The sequence below is a fragment of the Bufo gargarizans genome, chromosome 3 (assembly GCF_014858855.1).
Source record: "Bufo gargarizans isolate SCDJY-AF-19 chromosome 3, ASM1485885v1, whole genome shotgun sequence".
NCBI lineage: Eukaryota > Metazoa > Chordata > Amphibia > Anura > Bufonidae > Bufo > Bufo gargarizans.
Genome location: NC_058082.1, coordinates 497,310,671 through 497,335,893, shown reverse-complemented (window position 1 = coordinate 497,335,893; position 25,223 = coordinate 497,310,671). Strand labels below are relative to the sequence as shown.

The following is a 25,223-nucleotide window of genomic DNA, read 5'->3' as shown; positions in this document are numbered from 1 at the left end:
ACCAAGCTTGTTGAGAGTGTGAGAATTGTGTAAATTCCCTTTCCAGGGGGTTAAAGTACCTCCTGATATCAGTAAGCCCAGTGGCCTCCAGGAGGGTGGGGAGAAGGGAAGATGTCATAACTCCCATCCAGACATCAGTTCTTGTACTCTTTCTGTCCTCCGAGACCACATTTACCGTGTTCAAGTCTCCTCCCACCCACACAAGGCCTTGCGTCTCCTGCATAATACATCCTTCTAGTTCATGAAAGAAAGAATTAGCTTGTGCATTTGGTGCATATACATTATATATTACCATTAGTCCCACTGGCGTTTCCAATGTCACTCTGGCTAGTCACCCTTTTCCATCATCTTCTGTAGTAAGTATCTTATATTGTAACTTTTTATGTAGCAAGAGGAGCACCCCTGCCTGCCTTCCTTCCTTCAGACGAGGAACCCAAAACTTCACCTACCCATAATCTCTTCATCCTCCAGAAATCACTTTCTTCTAAGTGGGTCTCTTGTAATAGTGCTATGTCACATTTAAGCCTTTTTAGAGTACCGTTAATCTCTTATGAGATGATCTCAGATCTTTACATTCTATGTGACTATATGTACCATCCATTAAAATAATGTGATACCATCTTGTTCAATCTCCTCCCTTGGGTCCCCCCCTGTGCTGTAAACAAGGCACCCCCCCCCATTCCTTCCCCCCCAAAACAGAACTTAACCACCAAAAAAATATTTTTTCTCGCATTCAAAGAGACTTCGCTATCTCTACTCCTATCTTTTCCTTTCTGTTCTGTTAACAATTTCCCCATATCTGCTCCGCCTTCGAGCCTAGTGTGCGGTAATAGTCGGCCCTAAAACAATCCTGCATACATCCTCAATGACCACTAAACCTCTCCCTTCCTTTTACAACCCCCCTCATGTTAACCTACTGCAGTTATTATCTGTACCCTATATAATTAGCTGAGCATCTGAACTAACCCAGAATATACATTCACAGATAATGTTATATAGGGTCAATTCAGCAAGTAAAATACAATAGAAGTAAGAGAGCCTAAAGCAAAATAAGAACACTAAGTCTCAGTCTCTATTGGAGTCTTCCTGATCTCCTTCCCTCCGTCTTCTGGGTGATCTGTACGACTTGGATGGGATTGGATCATGCTGAGATGGATGTCTTCTAGCTGGTGATGAAGATAAGAACCCACTGGAAGAAAGTTATGTCTGTTTAGCGATGCCCATTGCCAACATAGCTTCTTCAGGAGTCTTGTATATATCCGCCTGACCCTCGTCTTTAAATACTTTCAAAACTGCTAGGAATTATAAAGCAAATTTCTGTTTCCTCTTTACCAGAGCTAAGCAAACCACTGTGAAAGCTCTCCTTTTTCTCGAAACTTCAGCTGAGTAATCCCCGAACAGGAGCAGCTTATGGCCTCTTACTTCTATATGCCTCCCCTCTTTTTTTAACTTGCCCAAGATGTTGGCTTTGTCCGAGTAATTTAAGTATTTGACTATGGTCGGACAAGGCCTCAAAATCACATTATTATTCTGTGTGCCTCTTGGCGAGTCTCTTGGTGGGCCAATGCGATGTGCTCTTTCCACTGTACAAGGGGTATGAAGGCCAAGAGTTCTGGGAATGCTGTCCCGGTGGGATTGATTCTGGCAGGCCTATGATACGCAAGTTATTTCTTCTTGACCTGTTCTCAAGATCTTCTACTTTCTCTTGCAGAGCTTTATTAGGTTTCAGTATAGTCTGCATCTGGGTCTGCGACTTCTTCTCTAGCTCATCCTCTAGTAGGCTCATATGCTGCTCTAGCTCTGTTATTTGAGAGGAGTGTTGATAAATGTTATCCTGCAACTGTGCTAACGTCGCCTCCACTGTGACCTCTAACGTTGATTTAATATCTGGGGCAAGCAACTTTGCTACCTCCAGTGCCAGTGTCTTACATGTTATAGCAAGCCCCTGTTGTACCTCTGGCTCCTTGTCCTCCATGTCCTCCTCTGGATCCATGTCAGTTGGTCTGGGGTGGGGAGGCTGTGAGGAAGATCTGGTGGAGCGCATGGCGCTGTCAGCCGCGGACGCCATCTTGGCACTATGGTGCCGTCTCTTTCTACGGGGTAACGGGCCTCCTGTAGACTTGCCACCTCTGATTAAGAACCTCTCCATCCACTCCTGGAGAGGTGTAGGCAGATCAAGCGGGGATTCCTCCCCTCTGTAAGGCTTGGAGGCTTGGTCTTCGGCTCTGAGTAGCGGAGCTCATTCCTCCTGCTGCCTTACATGCGCGTGCCGGAACCAGAAGTCTCGGAGGACTATTTTAGGTCCATGTTCAGATGTTTGCAGTCTTTCTTCGTTGCTGAATTAGGCAGTAAGGATTTTGGAGGTGTAATATATTTTCCACCTTCTCATAGAGGTCGGCACTTTTTAATATAGTGTGCAAGCACGACCACTGCTGCTGGATTGCAAGGAAAAAAGCATTGTATAATATGTGGGGACTCGCTCTGGTAGACAGGATTAGCGGACGCAGTATAGAGGCAACAACAAGTTCTTTGGATCAAACAGTTAAGTGTTTTATTCCCACTTTAGGCAAGTGACAAAACAAGCAGTCATATTCAAACAAAAAGTCACCTGTTGGTGGTAATTCACACCATGCGGCAATCCTGTCTTAAAGAGTCCTTGCTGATAGCAGCACCAACCTGTTTTTACGCCAAACAGGTAGCAAATCTTCATCCAGACACAAGGCTCCCAGATCCCAACACAGAGAACTGGCTTCTGAGCCCAGCTGCCTATTTAAGGACAGCCAGGTGCTGCCAAAATTGGACTGCGGTCCGGTATTTGACCTCACCTGGCTGTAAATCAGCCCAGCAGCACATGCTGGGAGAAAAATACCTGTTTTCCCAGACCAAACCTCTCACCGTGTCACAAATGTGATGGAAAAATGAATCCAGCCAGCAAAGAAAGCAATATGGACAATCACAATACATTAGTAAGTAGATTGTATTAACTTTATCTACATGATAAATGCTTTTTGCTGAAGTAAGACAACCCTTTTAAGGGCCTTTCAGGCCTGGTCATTAAGGAGTTAAAGAACTAAACTGAAAATTAAACTTCTTATAAAATATCTGTTAAATGGGTTATCCAACCCCTAAAATGCCTCACCTACTCCCCGGGCCCCTCACACTAATTGTACTTAGCTTGCTTCCCGACACTCGTGTCGCTTCTGACACCCGCACACCCGCCACTGCATCTCCCTGTCGCGTGGGTGAAAACATCTGGTGACGGGGGGAGCAGCCAATAGCAGGCCGAAACAGGGACGAACCTCCCTAGCGTCACCTGCGATGCTAGGGAGGCTCGTCCTCCTCGCATCCTGCTACTGTCTGCCGCCCCACCAATGCCAGATGTTTTTATCCACGCGACGGGGATATGCAGCAGCGTCTGTCTGCGCGTCAGAAGCGACACGAGTGCCGGGAAGCAAGCTAAGTACAATCAGTGTGAGGGGCCTGGACAGTAGGGGAGGCATTTTAGGGGTTGGATAACCCCTTTAATGTAATTAAAAAGTAAGTTTGTTCATGTGCAAATTCATGGAGAAATATCAAAAGTGAAGATACGTGTGAGAAAGTATTGATCACAGACAGGGCTTGTTCACACAAACGTTTTTTTGCGTTCTGTATACGGAACCATTTATTTCCATGGTTCCGCAAAAAAATGGAATGTACTCTGTATCCATTCCGTTTTGGTATTTCCGTTTTTCCGTTCCGTTCAAAGATAGAACATGTACTATTATTGCTCCATTTAAGTCATTGGGTCCGCCCAAAAAAACGGAACACATACGGAATGTACTCCGTATGTCCTCCGTATCCCTTCCGTTTTTGTGGAACCATCTATTGAAAATGTAATGCCCAGCCCAATTCTTTCTATGTAATTACTGTATACTGTATATGCCATACGGAAAAACTGAATGGAACCAGAAACACTACTGAAACATTTTCCTACACTTCCTGGCAGCAGTCACAATGAAGAACATTACAATCTCCTCAGTCTGAAATGGCTTCTTACAGGAAATGTGGATACTGTAAGATAGATTCAGGATAGGACATGTCATAAATGTCTGAAAGATGTGGGACTTTAACCTATTTAGAGAACGGGGGTCCCCCAACTCATCTGGTGCAGCCATGGGACGCAGCATCCAGGCAGGGAATGAAAGGTGAGGTGGCTGCTCCATTTACTTCTATGGGAGTGTGCAGCTCTCCTCATTCTCTTTTATGGAGCTATGGAAACTGGGACCTGCATCTGTCATCTACAGCAGTGGTCCCCAACGGCAGGGCCGCGGCCCAGGACCGGGCCCTGGAAGTTTGTTTGCCGGGTGCGCACAACAGGACTGTTCCATTATGGGCAGGCTGGTCTGTTCTGCAAAATGCAGAATGCAGACGGACGGTATACGTGTTTTGCGGATCTGCAATTTGTGGACCACAAAACAACAAGAGTTGTGTGCATGAGCCCCTAATAGTATTTTCCTAATGTGTATATATATATATCAGGCGTATATATATATCAGGCCTCAGACTATAAGGCGCCTATGTGTCTATCTCGCCATTCCCTCTGCTCCTTGATGCGGTGACCCCTTTATCTGGAGAAACAGGATTCAGGAGACCACAGTTCTCATAGATGGAGGTCCCATAGGTCAGACCCCCACCTATCAGACATTTACAGCGTGCCCTGTGGATATTCCACCATTGTCTCAGATGGAAAACCCATGAACTACCGTATTTTGTTTTCGATCGACTTTAATCTAAGTCTCGCCATACACTTTAGATGGTCGGCTGGTCTTACCAAACTCAGTGGCTTTGGCTGACATTTATCTAACGTGTTTGGCTGAAGAGCTGATCGTATAAGTGTTTTAGGTGCTAATGGACGGGGCAAAGGATGTTTGTCACAGTTTATATGCTATTTGCAGAGCAATAAAGAGATCTCGGAATGGGAAGCAGTTGGACTTGGTGAAGGATTCCTATCTTATCTATCCATGTTTGTTGGTGAAGAGTCTGAAGGAAGCAGTTCTGTTATCTGTTTTTCAGTTTCCACTGCAATCTTGAAACTTTGGCAAGGAATTAGATCTTTGCCCCTCTTAATATCTTGAAGGTGATAAGATTGAACCCAGTGACTTGTTTCATTGCTTCTTGATGGCTTCCCTGCTGTGTGCTTTGTGTCCCTCCAGAGCTGTGTACATAATTCTGCCGTATAAACGGTGGAGCTTGTTAGCTTTGGATAGCTACCTGCACAGGAGAGAGAATGGCAATAGGCACGGGTGGGAGCCTCTCATTTGGAAATGTGAGCCGTGTATATAATGATATTTGGCGCTTGTAAATAAAGACTTACTGTAAGGCCTCATGCACACGACAGTTGTTTTTCGCGTCTGCAAATTGTGCGTCCGCTAAAAAAAAACGGATGCAGCATCTGTTTTTTTTTTTTTTTTTTTTTTTTGGGGAAGATCCTGTTTTTTTCCACAGATCCCTTGTAATAAATGCCTTTCCCTGTCTGCAAATGTGAAAAAAGTAGAATATGCACTATTTTTTTGGTGAAGGGAAACACGGACAACGGACACGGAACACAAACGGATGAACTATCAGCATTTTTTTGCTGACCCATTGAAATGTATGGGTCCCCATCCTATCCGCAAAAAAAACGGAAAGCAGGCCGAGAAAAACAACTGTCGTGTGCATGAGGGCTAACAGGTATGAAATAATAGGATTCTTGAAAAAAACCTCTGCTTTACTTCAATGGCTCCGGTGTATTATGAAAACTTTGGGTAACTTTGTAAATTGTTTGCTTTACTTCTCTTGTGCCACGTTTTAATTATGTAATATTATTATTTTTGGCTGTTCAGACAGAATGGGAGATAACAAATTCTTGTATTGTAGGACTTAGGACAATAATCAGGGGCATAGATATAGGGGTGCAGAGGACGCTGTTGGGACCCGTCAGTGCACCTCAGCAGCTTTCCAGTGCTGGCCACACCCCTCGGTGCAGTGAGGCCCTCATTTGCATAAAACGGTAGCCTATTTTTCACAAGGCAGGTATTGTTTTTGTCAGCAGGGTGAACCCTACCAGGCAGAATACCTGGCTTAATTGGGTTGATCCTGTTAACAGAGGTTTGAAAAAGACAAGGATTGCTGAAAAAACATATGAACACTGAGTACTTCTAACCATCAGACCTGTCGGCTGGCAATCCCCTAAACTCTCCAATTATAAGCTCAATCGTCATGATCTTATTTTAATGTAAAGATTTATCCTACCCCCAAGGTAAAATCAGCTAAGGAAACAATAGCCACTCACCTGTGTTCTAGCTTTCAGGTTCCCGTCCTCGCTGTTCCTGGTCTCCCATGAACAGGACCAGAAGTGTGATGTCTCCGTCCATTGTCGCATGCACAGCTTCAGCCATTTACTTGGCGGTTTTGTGCCACTAAGGAACACGTAGGCACGGAATGGCTGCAGCGGTGCACGTGACGACAAATGGGACGTCACACTTATGGTCCACTGAGGATCAGAAGCAGCGGGATGGGAACCTCAGTGCAGAAACGGAGCACCGGGGAACAGGTGAGTGGCTTTCTTTATTAAGCTAAATGCATTCTGGACCTCAGTTGATTTTACCTTGAGGGTTGGACAACCCCTTTAATCTATAAGCAGACGTGGAACCATTGTCATGTGCTCTGTTTGGACCTGTTGAGCTAGGAGAACGGGGCTCTAGCGGACCACAGACATCCATAGAACCTAGTGGCATTTCATGATCAGTGCTGAAGGGAAGATGAGCATTTATATAGTGGTTCCCCTAGCAATATAATGATAATGTTTCATTCTTTCTTTTACAGGCTGACGATCACTAGAAGAAAAAAATGGCTCCTACACTGGCTACAGCGCACCGGCGTCGGTGGTGGATGGCAGTCACTGCAGTGGTGGAAAATCTTTTCTTTTCTGCAGTGCTTCTAGGCTGGGGATCCTTGCTTATCATGCTGAAATCTGAAGGGTTCTACTCTTACATGTGCCACTATCCAGGTATAACATATGTCTTACATGGTTTTATTATAATATTAGTTTTGAAAAATGTATTTTAAAGGGTTTACTGTGACAACCTTCATGTTTGCACCAGCCTATGCATATGAATATGTCTTATGTCCTGACTCTAATCACGGGGGTCAGATCTCCCCTATTTGCACCTATTGCATATAAATGTCCTTTTCTAAAGACCCCTTTATACTTCTCAAACCTCAAATCATCGCCAACAAGGGTTGAACTGCTCTGTCCCTATTCATTTCTATGGGACGGCTCTGTAGTATTCACTTGTACAGGAAGGAGTTGTCCCATAGAAGTGAATGGGGACGGCTGAGATGTAATTACACTGCCACCTCTTAAGTTGTGACGGCGAGCAGGTAAACAATGAAGAGAAGGCGGCGCTCGTACGAGCGCTGTTTTCTCTTCAAACAGCTGATCGGCAGGGGTACCGGGAGTCGGACACTGCCGATCTAATACTGTGGACCTATCCTGAGGAAGCATCATGGTTTGCTGCCTGGATGGTAATGTATGTAGTAGAGCTCACCCACTGAGTATGGGCTCATTCAAATGATGTCCGCAAAAATGCGGATCCGTTTTTTTTTGCGGACAGTTCAGCAAGTCCGCAAAAAAACGGATAGCATTCAATATTTTTGCTGACCCATAGACTTCAATGGGGCCATGTTCTGATTTTCACTGACAAATATAGGACGTTTCATTTGTTTTGCGGAGCTGTGTAATGGAAGAAAAGGGCCCTATAGAAGTGAATGGGTCAGCATCTAATCCGCAAAAAAAACGGATCTGCATTTTTGCGGACAGTATACGGTTGTCTGAGTGAGCCCTATGACAAATATCTATTACTTTACAGTTACTCAAGGCAGTTTCTAAGGCATTATTGATTTACTGAATGATTTATGACATCACTGAGATGAATAAGCAGACGTTCTGCATCACTGGTGCATAGCTGAAAAAACCTGATTGTGTTCCTTCACAGTTAGAAGCCTTTAATAGACCTATTGGGATGTGAGATACAATACACTATATTATACACTATGCATATTAGTAGCTGGGGTAACAGGGCACTAGACATAGCTCCACAGTGTATATGAGGCCATACTCAGGGGCGTAGCTATAGGGGGTGCAGAGGTAGCAGTTGCTACCGGGCCCAGGAGCCTGAGGGGTCCCAAAGTCCCTTGTGCCACATAAGAAGACACTGGTATTATTGAAAGTACATGCTGGTCAAGTTACACCTCTGGCTGCAGGGAAGGGGTTAGGTCAAGGATTTGGCATGAGGGGGGTTGGGGAAAAGGGGGTTAGGTCAAGAATTTGGCAGGGGGGGTTGGGGGGTGCCGTTTCAATTTTTCAATGTTTGCCTCCCTGGTCACAAAGCACTGAGGGAAGGGGGGTCCAAGCTGAAATCTTGCACCAGGGCCCATGAGCCTTTAGCTACGCCCCTGGCCATACTGTACGTACTAGAACAGCAACGGGTTAAAAAACCCAGCAGGATGTTATATAGAGGATGATTTGACATGCTTCACCTTTATTGTATGGTAGGGTTTGGATTAGAAAGTTCTTGTCCTTCAGATATTTCATCATACCGCCTGCTCCATAGACAGGATATGTACATGTCTGTACGAAGCTTTTGCACAAGATTTTTACGTGGTACATGAGGCTTGATATATATTATGAACGTAGAGGGGATTTTATCATTTACGGGGTTTTTTGTGTCATACTTAAATCTGTCTTTGGTCTGTGCGAGCGTGACTAATTTATGAAATGGTGCACAGTAATAATAAATTTGGCGCAAGTGCAATGTGGTTTATCATTAAAAGTACATCAGGGGGTTGCCTGGTCTGGAGATGCGACTTTTTTGTGTCTTTTTAAAAAGCCGCACGTCATAAACGAGACTTCTTAAAGTGGTGAAGCTCACCAAAAGTCAGAAAATTTCACCCAATGTCACAAAAACATACACATATGTCGCCAGCGTAGCAGATTTGATAAATGTCTCCCTTAGGCCTCATGCACACGACTGTATGTATTTTGCGGTCCGCAAAAAATACGGATGACGTCCGCGTGCATTCCGTATTTTGCAGAACGGAACAGCTGGCCCCTAATAGAACAGTCCTATCCTTGTCCGTAATCCGGACACTAATAGGACACGTTCTATTTTTTTGCGGAACGGAAATATGGACATACGGAAACTGTTTTGTTTTTTTCCGGACCCATTGAAATGAATGGTTCCGTATACAGTCCTCAAATAAAACGGAAACGGACATGGAAAGAAAATACGTTCGTGTGCATGAGGCCTTAGGGCTGTTTCACACGAGCGGATGCCGTGCGTGACATCCGCTCGGTGAATGACAGCTAAGACCCGAGGCGGACAGCAGAAGCACGGAGCAGTAACATGACTGATAATGCTCCGTGCCTCTCTGTGATCTCTTTACTACGAAATCACAATGACAACTGTGATTTCGTAGTAAAGAGATCACAGAGAGGCACGGAGCATTATCAGTCATGTTACTGCTCCGTGCCTCTGCAGTCTGCATCGGGTCTTGGCACTCTTTCACGAAGCGGATGCCAGGCACGGCATCCGCTCGTGTGAAACAGCCCTTAGAGTGTATTCTAGTAATGGAAAGGAAATGTTTTATTACATACATAGACTAGGTCCACTAAAGCTTGAGTGGCCAATAGCAGAGACACCAACATTCCCGTACCCTCATAGGACACTATCTATAGGACCCCGACATCCCCCCCCCCCCCCCCATGCCCTGCCCTAGGCACACTGTAATCAATCAGTTTTGCCTTCAGTGCTTTTTATCTGGAAACAACAGAAGAAAAACCAAACTCATTGTATCCTTTTTCCCCCTGTTGACAATCTGTAGTTTGCTAGATTTCATAGACATATTTGGCCGATCTACTGTTGGCGGCCAACTTGAGAATATACAGTATACTAGCTGACACTATTTGATTACTTTTGTCATGGGGTCCCATGAAGTGGTCACTGCACGGCTGAGCCACAGTCAAGGGGCAGCCAAAATCCCCAAGTTGGTGCAAACTGCACGTGAATCGGGTGTTCACTGGTTCAATGAATTCACCCGCCGCTTGGGTGTGTGGTAACCAGTGATGGTCAGCGAACACATGCGGGCTGCCATCTTTATTAAGGTAGACTCACCCGTCCGGCGATGCACAGGTAAGCCCTTACCTGTGCCTGTGTTGCGAGCTGGTCTGAAATTAGTTCCGAGAACAGCCGCCCGGGGCCTTCATCGGGCTGTTTACTAAACTGCCTGCTCCCGGTGACCGCATTTGATTTTAGACCGGCTTGCGGCAGGTGGATATAGCATGCCACAAGGGACGGCACTATCATTGCTGCTTACACACGTCACAGTGACAATTGTCAGATTTTTTTTAAATCAAATCATAAATATCTGTGTGTCCTCGGTGATGATGGCTGTGTCTTGTTTGTGTGAGTTTTTGAGCTCTGTTTCTGGGATCAATACGTAAAGCAAACACAAAATGATAGGATGATTAATAGACTAAAGTACAAGACATTAAACACCTGGCCGTGGTCTGCAGCGGTCTGGTCATCACTAAGCATGCCCCATTACATTCATTCTGCAGGCCTACTGCTTCTATGTGTGACGTACGTAGAATCACGGATCTGCCCCTGTTCCTTTTCTGGCACCAAGCAGCAGATTGCATGGCACAGGGACTTTCAAAGAGGTTCTAGCCTTTTGATAAATACATTTTTATCTCTGTTCATGCTGTGTCGGGTAAATGACTAATGTCTCTCTGGCCTAGAAAAGGTCTATTTTACATAAACTAGGCTCAGTGCAAACTGCATCTGATTCTTTTGTCGGAAGGATATCCCAATGTATGCCTTTGTTGTACATGTGCGTTGTACATGAGCCTTCAGGGTGGCGTCTGTCAGTATCCTTTTTTTCACCTCTGTAAATAAGTTTTTTTTTTAATGATGGGAGACAATGAGCAATGTATGTAAGTTTATGGCATAGCGTTGCAGGTGTTGGCGCTATATATTTAGCGCATACATTGTGAGATTCTGCCAGTGTATACGCCAAGCGTGCTACAAGTGCAGAATCGAGGTCATTGGTTTGGTCATTTGTATTTGCTCGGGCATTGTACAGATACAGTTTGAAGTTTAGCACCAACTGCACATAATATACTGTAGGAAAGCATGTCTTCTCCCTAATTAACCTTCCCGCTGTCTTGGTATATTCTTATTATAGTAACAGTAGTTATGATATCCTCTTTATACTATTGTCAGGAGATGTAATTGGAGCTAGAAGCTTCTCCTGTATGTCAGTACATGGCAGACCGGGGTAATTATACCCTCTGCCCACATTCAGTAACGGCCTTGTGACTCAGGTACTTAGTAGATGAGTTAATATGAAAGCCATGATCTTGGAGATGCAGGTACTTTATGTCCAAGTATTTTATCTTCTAACAACTTCTAACAATATTCAGACTGAAAGGTCACTTAAAAAAAGCTGTACTATTTCTTTGTGGCACCATATACTTGTCACAGTAAGAGGACGTGGATTTTGGTGCAGATTCTGGACCCCAAAAATGCGTCGAAAAACACTTCCAATGGAATACTGATTTGAATGGGAATACTGCTTGTTAAAGGGGTATTCCCATCTCAGACAATGGGGGCATATCGGGTCCCAGAGGTGGGACCCGCACCCATCTCTAAAACGAATACTGGCAAAGTGGTGGCTGGCGGTGCCAGGTCTGCTCTGGCCACCACAGAGCCTTCCTATTGGCCTGACGAAAATAGACAAGTGGCATGCTTGGCTATTTTCGGAATCCCTGTAGAAATTAATGGGAGCACACCGCGCTCAGCTATTTTCGGCGGCTCCATAGAAATGAATTTGCTGTGCGCCGTCTGGGACTTTGCCAGCAAAGTATATGAGATAGGTGCAGGTCCCAGAGGTGGTACCTGCACCTATCAGACAATGGGAGTCCTAGCGATATGCCCCCATTGTCTGAGATGATACAACCCCCTTTAATTTACACAGCTCTGTTTCCTGATGCAGTTTTGGAAGCCAAAATCAGGAGTGGATCATAAAAGGAGAGAAAGTATAAAGGACAGATACAACTTCTCCTCTTTTTTGAAGCCACACAGAATCCTGAAGTGGATTTTGCATCAGTTTCTTTTCACCTCAGTGTGAACATACTCTAAGGGCTAGTTCAAACAGACGATTTTGCCATTGTCATTGAATAGGGCTAAACAGCGAGCAGATGCCCGCCAGTTTCCAATGGTGTCCATGCTGTTTCTTGGCGCAGTGGTAGAAATATACTGTGGTCACATGAAAGGCAGCACGTCCTTCCATGGAAAACATCAGGAGTCGTTTTTTGGTGCAGTATCTGCTCCACAATCCGCAGACATAAACCTGTTGGGGCATATAGACGTTGTGAGCCACAATGGCGAGCTGGCCCGTTCTTGCATTGTATAGATGGACATTCATTTGGGTGGCTGCCATGTCTACTACAGATCCACTTTAACAGCTGAAATGTCTGAATATGGATTGATTGCTCCACGTATAATTTAATGATTAATCTTTTTTTGATGTCATTGAAACTGCTTTTGCACTAGTAATAATTTACATGGCATTTAAAGCCGCCAGTAGTTGTGTGACCTTCTCGGGCTTGAAACCTTTACTCTCTGTCCCCACGTCAAATCATTTCATTAGCATTTGACTTTACCACACGGGCAGAGGGCAAACATTTTTCTCTTAGTTTAGCAATCCAGCAAGTAATTTAGCCAACGCCTCAGCCATAATGTGCTCCAAAAGTTGCTGCCACAGGCAAGAAAATGAGTAAATGTAGCATAAAAATATGTTGTGAAAGGAGGACTCTGACACATCTGCATGTAGTGTAGCTATCTTTAATCAGTCCAGAAACAGCATCTCAGCACTCCAGGAGCTGCCCTTTGGACGGTGTAGTAAAGCCTAGCCTTCGGTCCCTGCAGCTCCTGGATCTGCTGAGTATTCCACTGAACTTTGGCTAGAAAGGAGTAGTAGGAGTCTTTCACTTGTGAACCATGAATCAGCTAGTCATAGTTGCTTGGTTTCCTGATGCCACTATTATTATCCACTGTTCACCACATGGCACATTTTTCTTCTTAAAGAGGTTCTCCGGGAATGACTTAGAATGTCGACAGGACTTGTTTCTTCCGCTTGCAGAGCTGCCTAGAGGAGTGATGGGCCTCACTATATCCTACACTGCTCTACAATACATGGTGATGATGTGTGATCCTGCTGTGATATGCCATCATGGCTGAGCAGCCTGACAGGAACACTCAAAAAGGCATAATATATGCAAGTGCCAGAGTGTAATGTGTAGTGGGGTCCTGGCCCCTCACCCTCCTAGGCAGGTTGCTTTCAGTCATTTTTGATCATTCCTTGAGAAGCCCTTGAAAGTGCAGATAACGGTGATATGAAGCATTATGAATACTTATGGCTTATCCACAGGACAGGCCAACAATTTCTGATCAGCGGGGATACAGAACCCCGCTGATCAACTCATTCATTCAGGGCCAGACCCATACAGCCGAGTAACAAACTCCGTCCACTACACAACAGACAGAGCTCAGTAGTTCTGATGCTGACTTACGGCACCCGAGTTAGGGTCCATTCACACATCCGTTGTTTTAGTCCGCATCAGAGCCAGAGTTTTTGCGGCTTGGATGCGGACGCATTCACTTCAATGGGGCCGCAAAAGATGTGGACAGAACTCCATGTGCTGTCCGCATCCATTGCTCCGTTCCGTGGTCCGCAAAAAAAATATAACTTGTCCTATTATTGTCCGCAAATTCCGGAACTCACACAGACGTCATCTGTGTTTTCAAGCTATCACTAACCTCTGGTGTCTTCCCCTCTGCTTTTAAACATGCTACCATTCCACCCATCCTCCAAAAGCCTTCACTTGATCCATCTTCTTTGTCCAGTTATCGCCCCATATCACTTCTTCCGTATGCCTCAAAGCTACTTGAACAACATGTCCATTCGGAACTGTCCTCTCACCTCTCCTCCTGCTCCCTCTTTGACCGTCTACAATCTTGCTTCCAACCCCATCACTCGACTGAGACTGCCCTTACCAAAGTCACCAATGACCTACTAACAGCCAAAACCAAGAAACAATACTCTATCCTCCTTCTCCTTGACTTGTCCTTGGCCTTCGACACTGTTGACCACTCCCTTCTATTGCAAACTCTCTCATCTCTTGGCATCACTGACCTGGCCCTCTCCTGGATCACATCATACCTCACAGACCGGACGTTTAGCGTCTCCTACTCTTGCACTACCTCCTCGTCTCATTCCCTCTCTGTTGGTGTCCTGCAAGGCTCTGTCCTAGGACCCCTGCTCTTCTCTATCTACACTTTTGGCCTGTGACAGGTCATAGAGTCCCATGGCTTTCAGTATCACTCTTATGCTGACAACACACAAATCTACCTCTCTGGTTCAGACATCACCACCTTACTATCAAGAATCCCACAATGTCTATCTTCTATATCCACCTTCTTCGCCTTTCGATTTCTAAAACTTAACATGGATAAAACAGAATTCATTATCCTTCCCCCATCTTGCTCAACCCCCCCAACAGACCTATCTATCACAGTGAATGGCTGCACACTCTGCCCGGTCAACCAAGTCCGCTGCCTTGGAGTGACCTTGGATTCTGCCCTTTCCACCACCTGCCACCTCCAACTCAAAAGTGATGTAGACTAAGGCCTCATGCACACGGCCATTGTTTGTTGGTGCCTGTATTGCGGCCACCAAATAGTGCATCTGCAATATACGGGCACAGGCCGTTTGTGCACCACATCACGGATGTGGACCCATTCACTTGAATGGGGCCGCAATCCAGAAGGTGCAGTGCGGACCGTTGGATGCAGATTGCAGACCCCATTCAAGTGAATGGGCCCGCGTCCGCATACGGCGGCTACATGGTCGGTGCCTGTGCATTACGGATCACAATTTGCGGTCCGCAGCACAGGCCAACAACGGCCATGTGCATGAGGCTTAATACACAGTGGTTCACAAAAAAATCTGCTTTTAGCAAATAGACCTCTCCATGATCTTAGGACACTGTTTCACTCTACTGGCCATGAGATGCAGAGATGACTCCCTGTAGCCCACCTGCTGTACCTTCCTTCTCCAAGAAAGAGAGGTGCCTGGTCAAGGAGACCCCTTGATGAGAGTTTCCAGTATCTATCTAATCCCTCCAATTCCAAGTTAGATCGGTCAATAAGTATTGATTCATAACCATATTATTATTATTAGGAACATTTAAATATTTTTCCACTCCTGATGAACTCCTACTCCATCTGTACTTTAAAAGTGATTGCTGCTGCTATGTTCTGGAGAACCTGAGCAGGTTCCAAGAAGCCTAAGGGGGCTTATATAATGTGTATGGGGGAGGGTAATTATGTATTGTGTGTGGGGGGACTAATTTATGTGGCTGTGTATCTTTTGGAGACAGCTGAAGTATGGGACATGATGGATTTAAGCAAGCACCATTCTTTGTTCCCCCCACCAAAAGATACCTCTTTTACTTTATAGGTTTTTTTTTTGCCTATGCACCGCCATCACACTAGATTTGCACCTGCCTGTTGCAGAATTTAGCTTTACTACAAGGTAATGACTAACTTCTCGTACATACATTACTGATTTTTCTCATTTGGGTTGCCCTTCCTTGGTCCTCCTCAAACACTCCAGTGGGTTGTCTTTGTGAACTCCAATTCCCCAAGTCATCGAAAAGCTAATCTTAACAAAAAAATGTACATTTTGTCAGCATTTATGGCAGATGAAAACTGTCGAGTCACATTGGAGCAAGTTTCAGCGGCCTTTCATTCTGCAGACAATGAGAGCATTATACTTCTAGCATTCTTCTGTCCTCCTTGTTATCAGGAATGTGTTCTTGAGACCCTCTTAACAAAAGTGTCTCTCCTTATAGGGTCTAGTGTTCAGTGACCACCACTGGGACACCTACTAATCACTAGAATGAGGGCCCTGCACCCTCCATTACTATGAATGGACCATGTCCAAATATGCTTCCTGTTACTCCATTCTATGTCTACGGACAGGTATCTCTGTCAGTCCCATAGACTTTGAATGGCAGTGTGCATGCATTCAGACTCCTCTCCTCCAGTGACCGGTGGGTCCCAGAGGTGGAGCCTCAGTGATCAGACATTTATCACCTATGGGGCCCTCAGCAACCAGACGCTTATCTGCTATCCTGTTGATAGGTGCTAAATGTTGACTGAGGAATAATATGGTGTGAGATATGTTGCCCTACCCTTAAGTTGGATTTACACAGGCCGACTGAGCGGCCGATTGTCGGGAAGGAAGCGCTCCTTCCCGACAGTCGGCTGCTCGTTCAGTGAAGGGGGGGGGGAAATCGCTATTGCGATTCCTCGTCCTCACACAGAATCATGGTTTCTGAGCAGTAGATCACTGTTTAGACAGCGTGATCTGCTGCCCAGAAACCTAATCGGTGGTGCCTGCACGAATGAATGAATGAGTGAAATCAGATGAATGGCGGCACATTTACATGGCCAGATTGTCAGAAACATGATTCCATGAATCCATGATTTTTCTTCTATGTTCCTCAGCACTGAAGAATCTCATGTAGTTGTACTACTGTGGGTTGATATTTCTAGCTATGCACTGCAGTATAATTAGGTAGTTACCTCCAGGATATAAGATCTCAGCAGCATCCACACCCTTCACTGCTATTTCAGGACAGTTCATATGCAGAGTAGGAGGAAGCGCACTCTCAGGAGAGCATTCATTGCTTTTACTGGTGCATTCATAGCAAAGAATGGACCTGGACCCTTTTATATGTTGTATTGGGCACTTCAGTAACTGAAACCTTCCACATTTAGTATCTCTTTTCGAATGGAAACTAGTGGAAATAGTAAATCCATTAGAATCTAAAAAGTAAGGGCGACATTGTAATTCAATACAGTACTAAGAAGCTAAGTCTCTTCAGATGCTATGGGGGTAGTTTATCATTGTAGGTGTTTGGGGGGGGGGGGTTGTTTTTAGATTGGAGTTGCTATGTTCACCTGCACCAAATTTCAGAAAATTATGCACGGTAAGGCCTCTTGCACACGACTGTATGGCTTTTTCAGTACTTTGCGGTCCTCAAAAAACGGATCAGCAAAAAATACGGATGACGTCTAATAGAACAGTACTATCCTTGTCCGTTATGCGGACAATAATAGGACATGTTCTATCTTTGAACGGAAATACGGAAACAGAAGGCATACGGAGTACCTTCCGTTTTTTTTTGCAGATCCATTGAAATGAATGGCTCTGTATACGGAACGCAAAAAAGGAAACTAAACAGGAAAAAAAAACGTGCGCAAGAAGCCTAATAATAAATTTTGTGCAAGTGCAATGTGGTTGTGCCTATTTCAGTAAAAGTAAGCCTGGGGATTGCCTAGTGTGGAGTTGCAACTTGTTTGTGACTTTTTAACAAGTCGCAAATAATAAATTAGACAAAAAAATTATACTGGATAAAAATTTCTCTCCCCTTCTGAAAGTGGCAGAGGCAGCCAAATGTGTTTCAGTGACCGTGCTCCATCAGTTGTGACATTTTTATGTTTTCTGGTGTAACACATTTGGTAAATGCCCCCCCAATGTTTCTACCTGTTGTCAGCCAATTGTTCTGTAGTTTAGATACTAGGAACCCCAGAGAAGCAGCTAATGTTACCATGATCACTTGTCCTCATTATCTATAATTAGAGACTGACGAGCCCATTACTACTTTACAGTAAAAGCAGTAATTTGTTTGCTGGGCCTTGGGGGGAGCACCTAACAAGTAAACCGTGTGAGCTCATTAAATAAAATGTTCTTGACAGTGTGACAAGCACTGAGGTTATTTGGAATAGAGATCATATATCCCTATGGGGAACACATCCACTGACATCGGTCTGTCCCAGTTGGGGTCTTTAGGCCATGTTCACACAGTGGATTTTCCACGTGCATTTTATGCACCAAAACCTGTTAAAATCCACTCTTGTTTTCAATAGGAAATCTGCAATGTTGTTCATAAGGACCCTTTTTTCCAAGCGTGGATTGAAAATCTGTGTCCAGATAAAAGCAAAATGTTGATTCGGGGTGCAGATTCTGCATGAAATCAGTGGAGGCCGAAAAACACAATTCACATAAAGACGTTTCAAATGAAAAAAATGCATATTAAAAAAAGCTTGGATTTTTACTGTAGGTTTTACGCCTAAATTCTTAGCATGTTAATACAACTATGTGAACCTACCCTTACGCTGGGTTCACACCTGAGCGTTCTGAAAGGAGCGCTCTGTATGCGCGATTGTACCGGCGTTTACAATCGCGCATACAGAGACAAGCGAACGCCCATTGTCGCGCGTTCCCGAAAGTCTATGTACGGGAACGCGCGACAAAACGCCCAAAAGAACTTCTTTGAGCGTAGGGCGTTTTTGAACGTGCTGTAAAACGCTCAAGTGTTAACCAGGGCCATAGGGAAGCATTGGTTTTCATGTGTTGAGCGTTTTACAGTGCATTTGAACGCGCTGTAAAACGCTCAGGTGTGAACCCAGCGTTAGGCTACTTGCACACTAGTGTTTTAGTTTTCCGGTATTGAGATCCATCATAGGGATACCAGTTTTGTCCCAATTCATTGTCAATGGGGATAAAACTGAACTGAACAGAACGTAATGCTCCAAAATGCATTCTGTTCCGTTTAGTTGCGTTCCCAGACCGGAGAGCAAACCGCAACATGTTGTAAGATCCTTTTATCTTCATTCAGCAGGACCTGGGCTGACGTCACCGTGCTCACCACATGGTGAGCATGATGACGTCAGCGAAGGTCCTTTTGCAGGTCCTTTAAGAAGAAGAAAGAAGACGATGCCGGCTGCGCGATCAAGTGGATGAGGTGAGTTATGTTTTTATTATTTTTTAACCCTCAATTGAAATTATACTTAGCATTCTGTATTAAAGAATGCTATTATTTTTCATTATAACCATGTTATTATGGAAAATAATAAAATCTACAAAACACCAAACCTAAACCCGAACTTCAGTGAAGGAGTCCAGGTTCGGGTCTGGGTACCACATTGAGTTTTTTCTGACGCGCATGCAAAACGCATTGCACTCGCGTGGAAAAAACTAAACAACGGAACGCAATCGCAGACAAAACTGTCTGAAATTGCGTGCCTACTCGCACGATTTTCCCTAAACGCACCTGCATCCCATCCGGCCCTCACCCGTGGCGCCCGTGTGAAGGGGGCCTAAGGGTACCTATACACAATGTAGATTATGTGTGTTTTTTCCGTGATTACTTTTATGTGGAAAAAACACAGCATAAGGCCTTCTGCACACGGCCGTATCCTTTTTTTGCGGTCCACAAATCACAGACTCGCAATACCGGATATCGACAGTGTGCATCCCACATTTTCCCGCTAAATGTTACGAAAACCTATTCTTGTTGCAAAAGAATAGGGCGTGTTCTCTTTTTTTGCAGGGCCGCATAACAGACATACATATGCAGACAGCACACGGCGTGCTGTCCGTATCTTTTGTGGCCCCATTGAAATTAAATGGTCTGCATCGGATTAGCAAAAAATGCACAGGAATCCGTCAGGAAAAAAACTTGCGTATTCCGCAAAGCGTGCAGGTGGCCTAATGGGCCCCATCTGTGGCATTTTGCCCAGCAATTTTTATGGAAACTGCAACCAAGCATCCAGTGCAGGTATGAACGAAGCCCAATGTACTGTACATGTCATACAGACATGAGGGGAATTCTTGATGTCACTTGCTTTGAGTCTGTGTTGCCATAATTTGCACCACATTTAACAAACGGCACACCATCATTTGATAAATATGGCGCATCTTTAAGCTTAACACTTCGTCTAGAAATGTTACTTCAGTTTTTATACACAATTGTCACAATAAGGACTTATACACACGACCGTTGTTTGTTGTCCACGTCCGTTCCGCCGATTTTAGCGTTTCTGATTCGGACCCATTCATTTCTATGGAGCCGTTGAAAATGCGGATAGTCCACCGTTTGTTAACAGCGTCTGTGGTTCCAGTCTGTCAAAAAAATATAACCTGTCCTAATCAATGGGACCGCCAAAAATGCAGATGCACAATCGTCTGTCGTCCGTGTCCATTTTTGTAGAATCAGTATCCTGGGTGGAGATATTAAAATGACAGTTTTTTTACCTTCCTTTTTTTTTTTTGGGCGGTCCACCACAAAAAAATGGAAGACACGCGGAAACACAACAGAAAAAAAAAAACTGCAACAGATCCCCAATTTGCGGAACGGAAAACAACAACGGTCGTGTGCATGAGGCCTAAAAATGTGAGCAAAGGGAATGACAGATCCCCCCATTGAGAATCTTTTTTTAGACCTGGGTGGGTCTGAGTGAGAGGCTTAACATTTCCTGCAATTCTGGGTGCAAATAGTGATAACAATTAATTGCAATTTATCAAATCCCTGGCAAATCTGGGGAAAAAATCCATCTCAGAGGGTGTATGCTGAGGAGGCACAATTGTGTTGTCATGAGTTTTTGTAAAACCTTATTTTCATGAATTCTACTGTTGTTTCTGCAGAAGAAGGCCTCATGCACACGACCGTTGTGTGCATCCGTGGCCGTTGTGCCGTTTTCCGTTTTTTTTCACGGACCCATTGACTTTCAATGGGTCCGTGGAAAAATCGGAAAATGCACCGTTTGGCAGCCGCATCCGTGAGCCGTGTTTCCTGGCCGTGAAAAAAATATGACCTGTCCTATTTTTTTCACGGCCAACGGTTCACGGGCCCATTCAAGTCAATGGGTCCGTGAAAGAACACGGATGCACACAAGATTGGCATCCGTGTCCGTGATCCGTGGCCGTAGGTTTTAGTTTCATACAGACGGATCCGAAGATCCGTCTGCATAAAAGCTTTTTCTGATCTAAGTTTTCACTTCGTGAAAACTCATTTCCGACAGTATATTCTAACACAGAAGCGTTCCCATGGTGATGGGGACGCTTCTAGTTAGAATACACTGCAAACTTTGTACAAGACTGCCCCCTGCTGCCTGGCAGCACCCGATCTCTTACAGGGGGATATGATAGTACAATTAACCCCATCATATCCCCCTGTAAGAGATCAGGGCTGCCAGGCAGCAGGGGGCAGACCCCCCCCCCCTCCCCAGTTTGAATATCATTGTGCGGCCCCCCCCCCCCTCCCCTGTTGTTAACTCGTTGGTGGCCAGTGTGCGCACCCCCCTCCCTCCCTCCCTCTATTGTTTTAATACATTGGGGCCAGTGTGCGCGCCCCCCCCCAACCCCCCCTCCCTCCCTCTATTGTTTTAATACATTGGGGCCAGTGTGCGCGCCCCCCCCCCCCCAACCCCCCCTCCCTCCCTCTATTGTTTTAATACATTGGGGCCAGTGTGCGCGCGCCCCCCCAACCCCCCCTCCCTCTATTGTTTTAATACATTGGGGCCAGTGTGCGCACCCCCCCAACCCCCCCCCCCCCCTCCCTCCCTCTATTGTAATCATCATCGGTGGCAGCGGAGTAGAAGATTTTCATACTTACCTGCTTCTTGCTGCTGCGATGTCTGCGTCCGGCCGGGAGCTCCTCCTACTGGTAAGTGACAGGTCTGTGCGGCGCATTGCTGTCACTTACCAGTAGGAGGAGCTCCCGGCCGGACGCAGACATCGCAGCAGCCAGCAGCCAGGTAAGTATGAAAATCTTCTACTCCGCTGCCACCGATGATGATTACAATGGGGGGAGGGAGGGGGGGTTGGGGGGGTGCGCACACTGGCCCCAATGTATTAAAACAATAGAGGGAGGGAGGGAGGGGGGTGCGCACACTGGCCACCAACGAGTTAACAACAGGGGAGGGGGGGCCCACTGGCCACCAATGAGTTAAAAACAGGGGGGGGGGGGTCTGCCCCCTGCTGCCTGGCAGCACCTGCCAGGCAGCAGGGGGCAGTCATGTACACAGTTTTTTTGTATATTCTAACCTGAAGCGTCTCCATCACTATGGGAACGCCTCTGTGTTAGAATATACTGTCGGAAATGAGTTTCACGATGTAGCTCATATCCGACAGTATATTCTAACATAGAGGCGTTCCCATGGTGATGGGGACGCTACAAGTTAAAATATACCATCGGATTGGAGAAAACTCCAATCCGATGGTATAACAGAACTCCAGACTTTACATTGAAAGTCAATGGGGACGGATCCGTTTGAAATGGCACCATATTGTGTCAACATCAAACGGATCCGTCCCCATTGACTTGCATTGTAATTCAGGACGGATCCGTTTGGCTCCGCACGGCCAGGCGGACACCAAAATGACTTTTTTTTCATGTCCGTGGATCCTCCAAAAATCAAGGAAGACCCACGGACGGAAAAACGGTCACGGATCACGGACCCACGGACCCCGTTTTTGCGGGCCGTGAAAAAAAACTGTCGTGTGCATGAGGCCGAAATCTGCAACAGACACTGTGAGAACCTAGAAGCTGTTACTGCAGAGGTAAATCCATCGGTATCAGATGCAGCTCTGCCAGTGACTGAAGTCAATGGAAATCTGTAGGTAGAGATAATGGGGCCCATTTATCAAGCTCGCCTGTTTTAGGTGTAAAATTAGACAGGCGTATTTGCTTTGTCTGTCAATCTTTTCTGAGTATTTATAAGTCTCACTACACTTTATGAATTAGACTAGGGTTATAGCTATTACGCCTCATGCACACGGTAATTGATCGACCATTCCGTGCATTGCGGTCTCCAATGCATGGGCAACATCTGTGCGGATTGGGCAGACGGCCAGAATGGGTCTACTTGAATGGTTCCGTCGTCCGTCCGCCCCGCAAAAAAGTAGTGCATGCACTACTATTTTGCGGAGCGGAGGCACGGACAGAAATCCCTCGGAAGCATTCGGCCTCCATTCTGCACCGACCTTCCGGATTGTGGACCCATTCAAATAAATGGGTCAGCATCTGTGATGCGGGGTGCACACGGCCGAAGCCCGTAACGGGCATGGCTGGGCAATGGCCACGTGCATGAGGCCTAAGGCCTCTTTCACATGAGTGTGACGAATTAGGTCCGGATGGGTTCAGGGTGCATTCAGTGAAACTCGCACCATTTTGCAAGTTCAGTCAGTTTTGTCTGCGATTGCGTTCGGTTGTTCAGTTTTCTCCACGCAGGCGCAATGCGTTTTGATGTGTTTTTCACACGCGTGATAAAAAAACTGAAGATTTAGAAACAACATCTCTTAGCAACCATCAGTAAAAAAAAAAATGCTTCCGGATGCAATGCGTTTTGCACTGAAGCCCTATTCACTTCTATAGGGGCCAGGGCTTCGTGAAAAATGCAGAATATAGAACAAAACTGATGAAGCAAAGTACGGCAGCCCTGGAGTGGAGTGGAGTAGAAATCACTGACTGAATCAGGTGCAATAAAAGTCGCCCCTACATAAATAGGTTGGAAAAAAGGCGCAGAAGTTTGAAAACGTCTGAATTAGTCTAAAAAAATCTAAAGAGACGAACAAGGCGCAAATGCCTTCAAAACAGGCACATTTTCAGTAGTAAATACGACTAAGAAAATAAGACTGTGTAAAACAGCATTAGTAAATGTGCCCCAGTGATTGTGGTTGTGGTGCGCAGCTCCAGCGCTTCATGCAGTCCAGTATCCCACATGAAAGTCGTCAGATTTGATCAGCCTCAAATTATGCTTAATCTAAATTTAGACGGATGCAGCAGCAACGTCTGTTTCCTCTTCAGTGATCTGCCAACAAAATGTATCCCTGAAACGTAGGCTGGTGATTCCTGACTGGGAGGCTCAAGTGCCAAGGCCTGCAGGAGCTGCTGGACAATGGACCTCTTTATGACGTGTGATGATATTAGTATCAGGCACACCAGACCACTTCCTGCTCCATATCTTCTCTCACCCAAGCCAAAATGTACAACGTGAGCGCTCTGTTGCGTCCTCTAGTTGTCTGCCATTGGTTTTGCACATGCCCATTAACGTGGAGGTACTGCGTGTCAGCATATATTCCTGGCTAAGACATACAACGTGCGAGTCCATTAGGAAGACAAACAGGAAATAGCAGGAAGGGCTTTCGAAGAAAAACTCTGCACCAGTGCGATATGGCACTTCCTTGTTTCCTGGAAAACGACCCACAATATAGAACATGGCTGAGCGCTAATGTGTCTGTCTGTAGCAGCTTAGCACACCATGTGCTTGCCTATATTTAAAGAGGACATGTCACCTCTCCTGACCCGCCTGTTTAATAGCTTCATGCATTCCCCATGTACTAACAATCCTGGAGCATCTATTCTTACGTCTCTATGTTGTGCCATTCCTTTATTATTTCTACTAGAAGTTATGAATGAATGTCTATTAGCCTTCAGTAAGGGTACAGAGGGGAGGTAACCAGTTGGGGGGGTGTCCCTGCACAGTCTGAAAATAGCAGCACTGATTGGATAGTCAGACTGCAGGTACACCCCCCCCCCCCCAATTGGTTACCTCCCCTCTGTACCCTTACTGAAGGCTAATAGCAATTCATTCATAACTTCTAATAGAAATAATAAAGGAATGGTGCAACATACAGACATAAGAATAGATGCTCCAGAATTGTTAGTACATGGGGAATGCATGAAGCTAATAAAACAGGCATGTCAGGAGCAGTGATGGCCAGTTCACCGTGTTTGCCCGTGAACACATGCGGGCTGCCATCTTAAGTCACAAGTCCGGCATTGCACAGGTAAGCCCTTGCCTGTGCCGCGAGCCGGTCTGAAACAAATGCGGTCACCGGGAGCAGGCAGTTCCGAGAACAGCCCGATGATGGCCCCCGGCGGATATTCTCGGAACTGCCTGCTCCCGCTGACCGCATTTGTCTCAGACCGGCTCGCGGCACAGGTAAGGGCTTCGCTTCCTTTCTCCAGCAGGAGACGGATCATCACTAGTGACGTCACCGCCTCCTGCTGGGGAAATCTGCATCCGGCAGTCTTCACAGCGCACTAGGCTGAATGCTAGTGCGCATGTGCAGGACCGCCGGCCGCTCTCTGTATCGTACAGGCTTCTATGTGAAGCCTGTACTGACTCCTGCACAGCACGATATAAGTGCTGTAGATTTCACTGGGGGCACTGACTGGCACAATGGAGGGGGGGGGGGGCGGCACTGTGGAATTGTGGATGGCA

General features: G+C 45.7%; 1 protein-coding gene across 1 annotated transcript in view; it reads left to right on the top strand.

Annotated features, from left to right (window-relative positions):
• Window positions 1–25,223, top strand: part of SLC43A2 (solute carrier family 43 member 2) — an 87,775-nt gene that overhangs the window by 10,974 nt on the left and 51,578 nt on the right. The window contains exon 2 of the mRNA XM_044283871.1: window positions 6,844–7,027. Within this exon, the coding sequence (XP_044139806.1) occupies window positions 6,868–7,027 (160 nt within the window). The 5' untranslated portion in view covers window positions 6,844–6,867. The remainder of the gene's footprint in view (window positions 1–6,843; window positions 7,028–25,223) is intronic.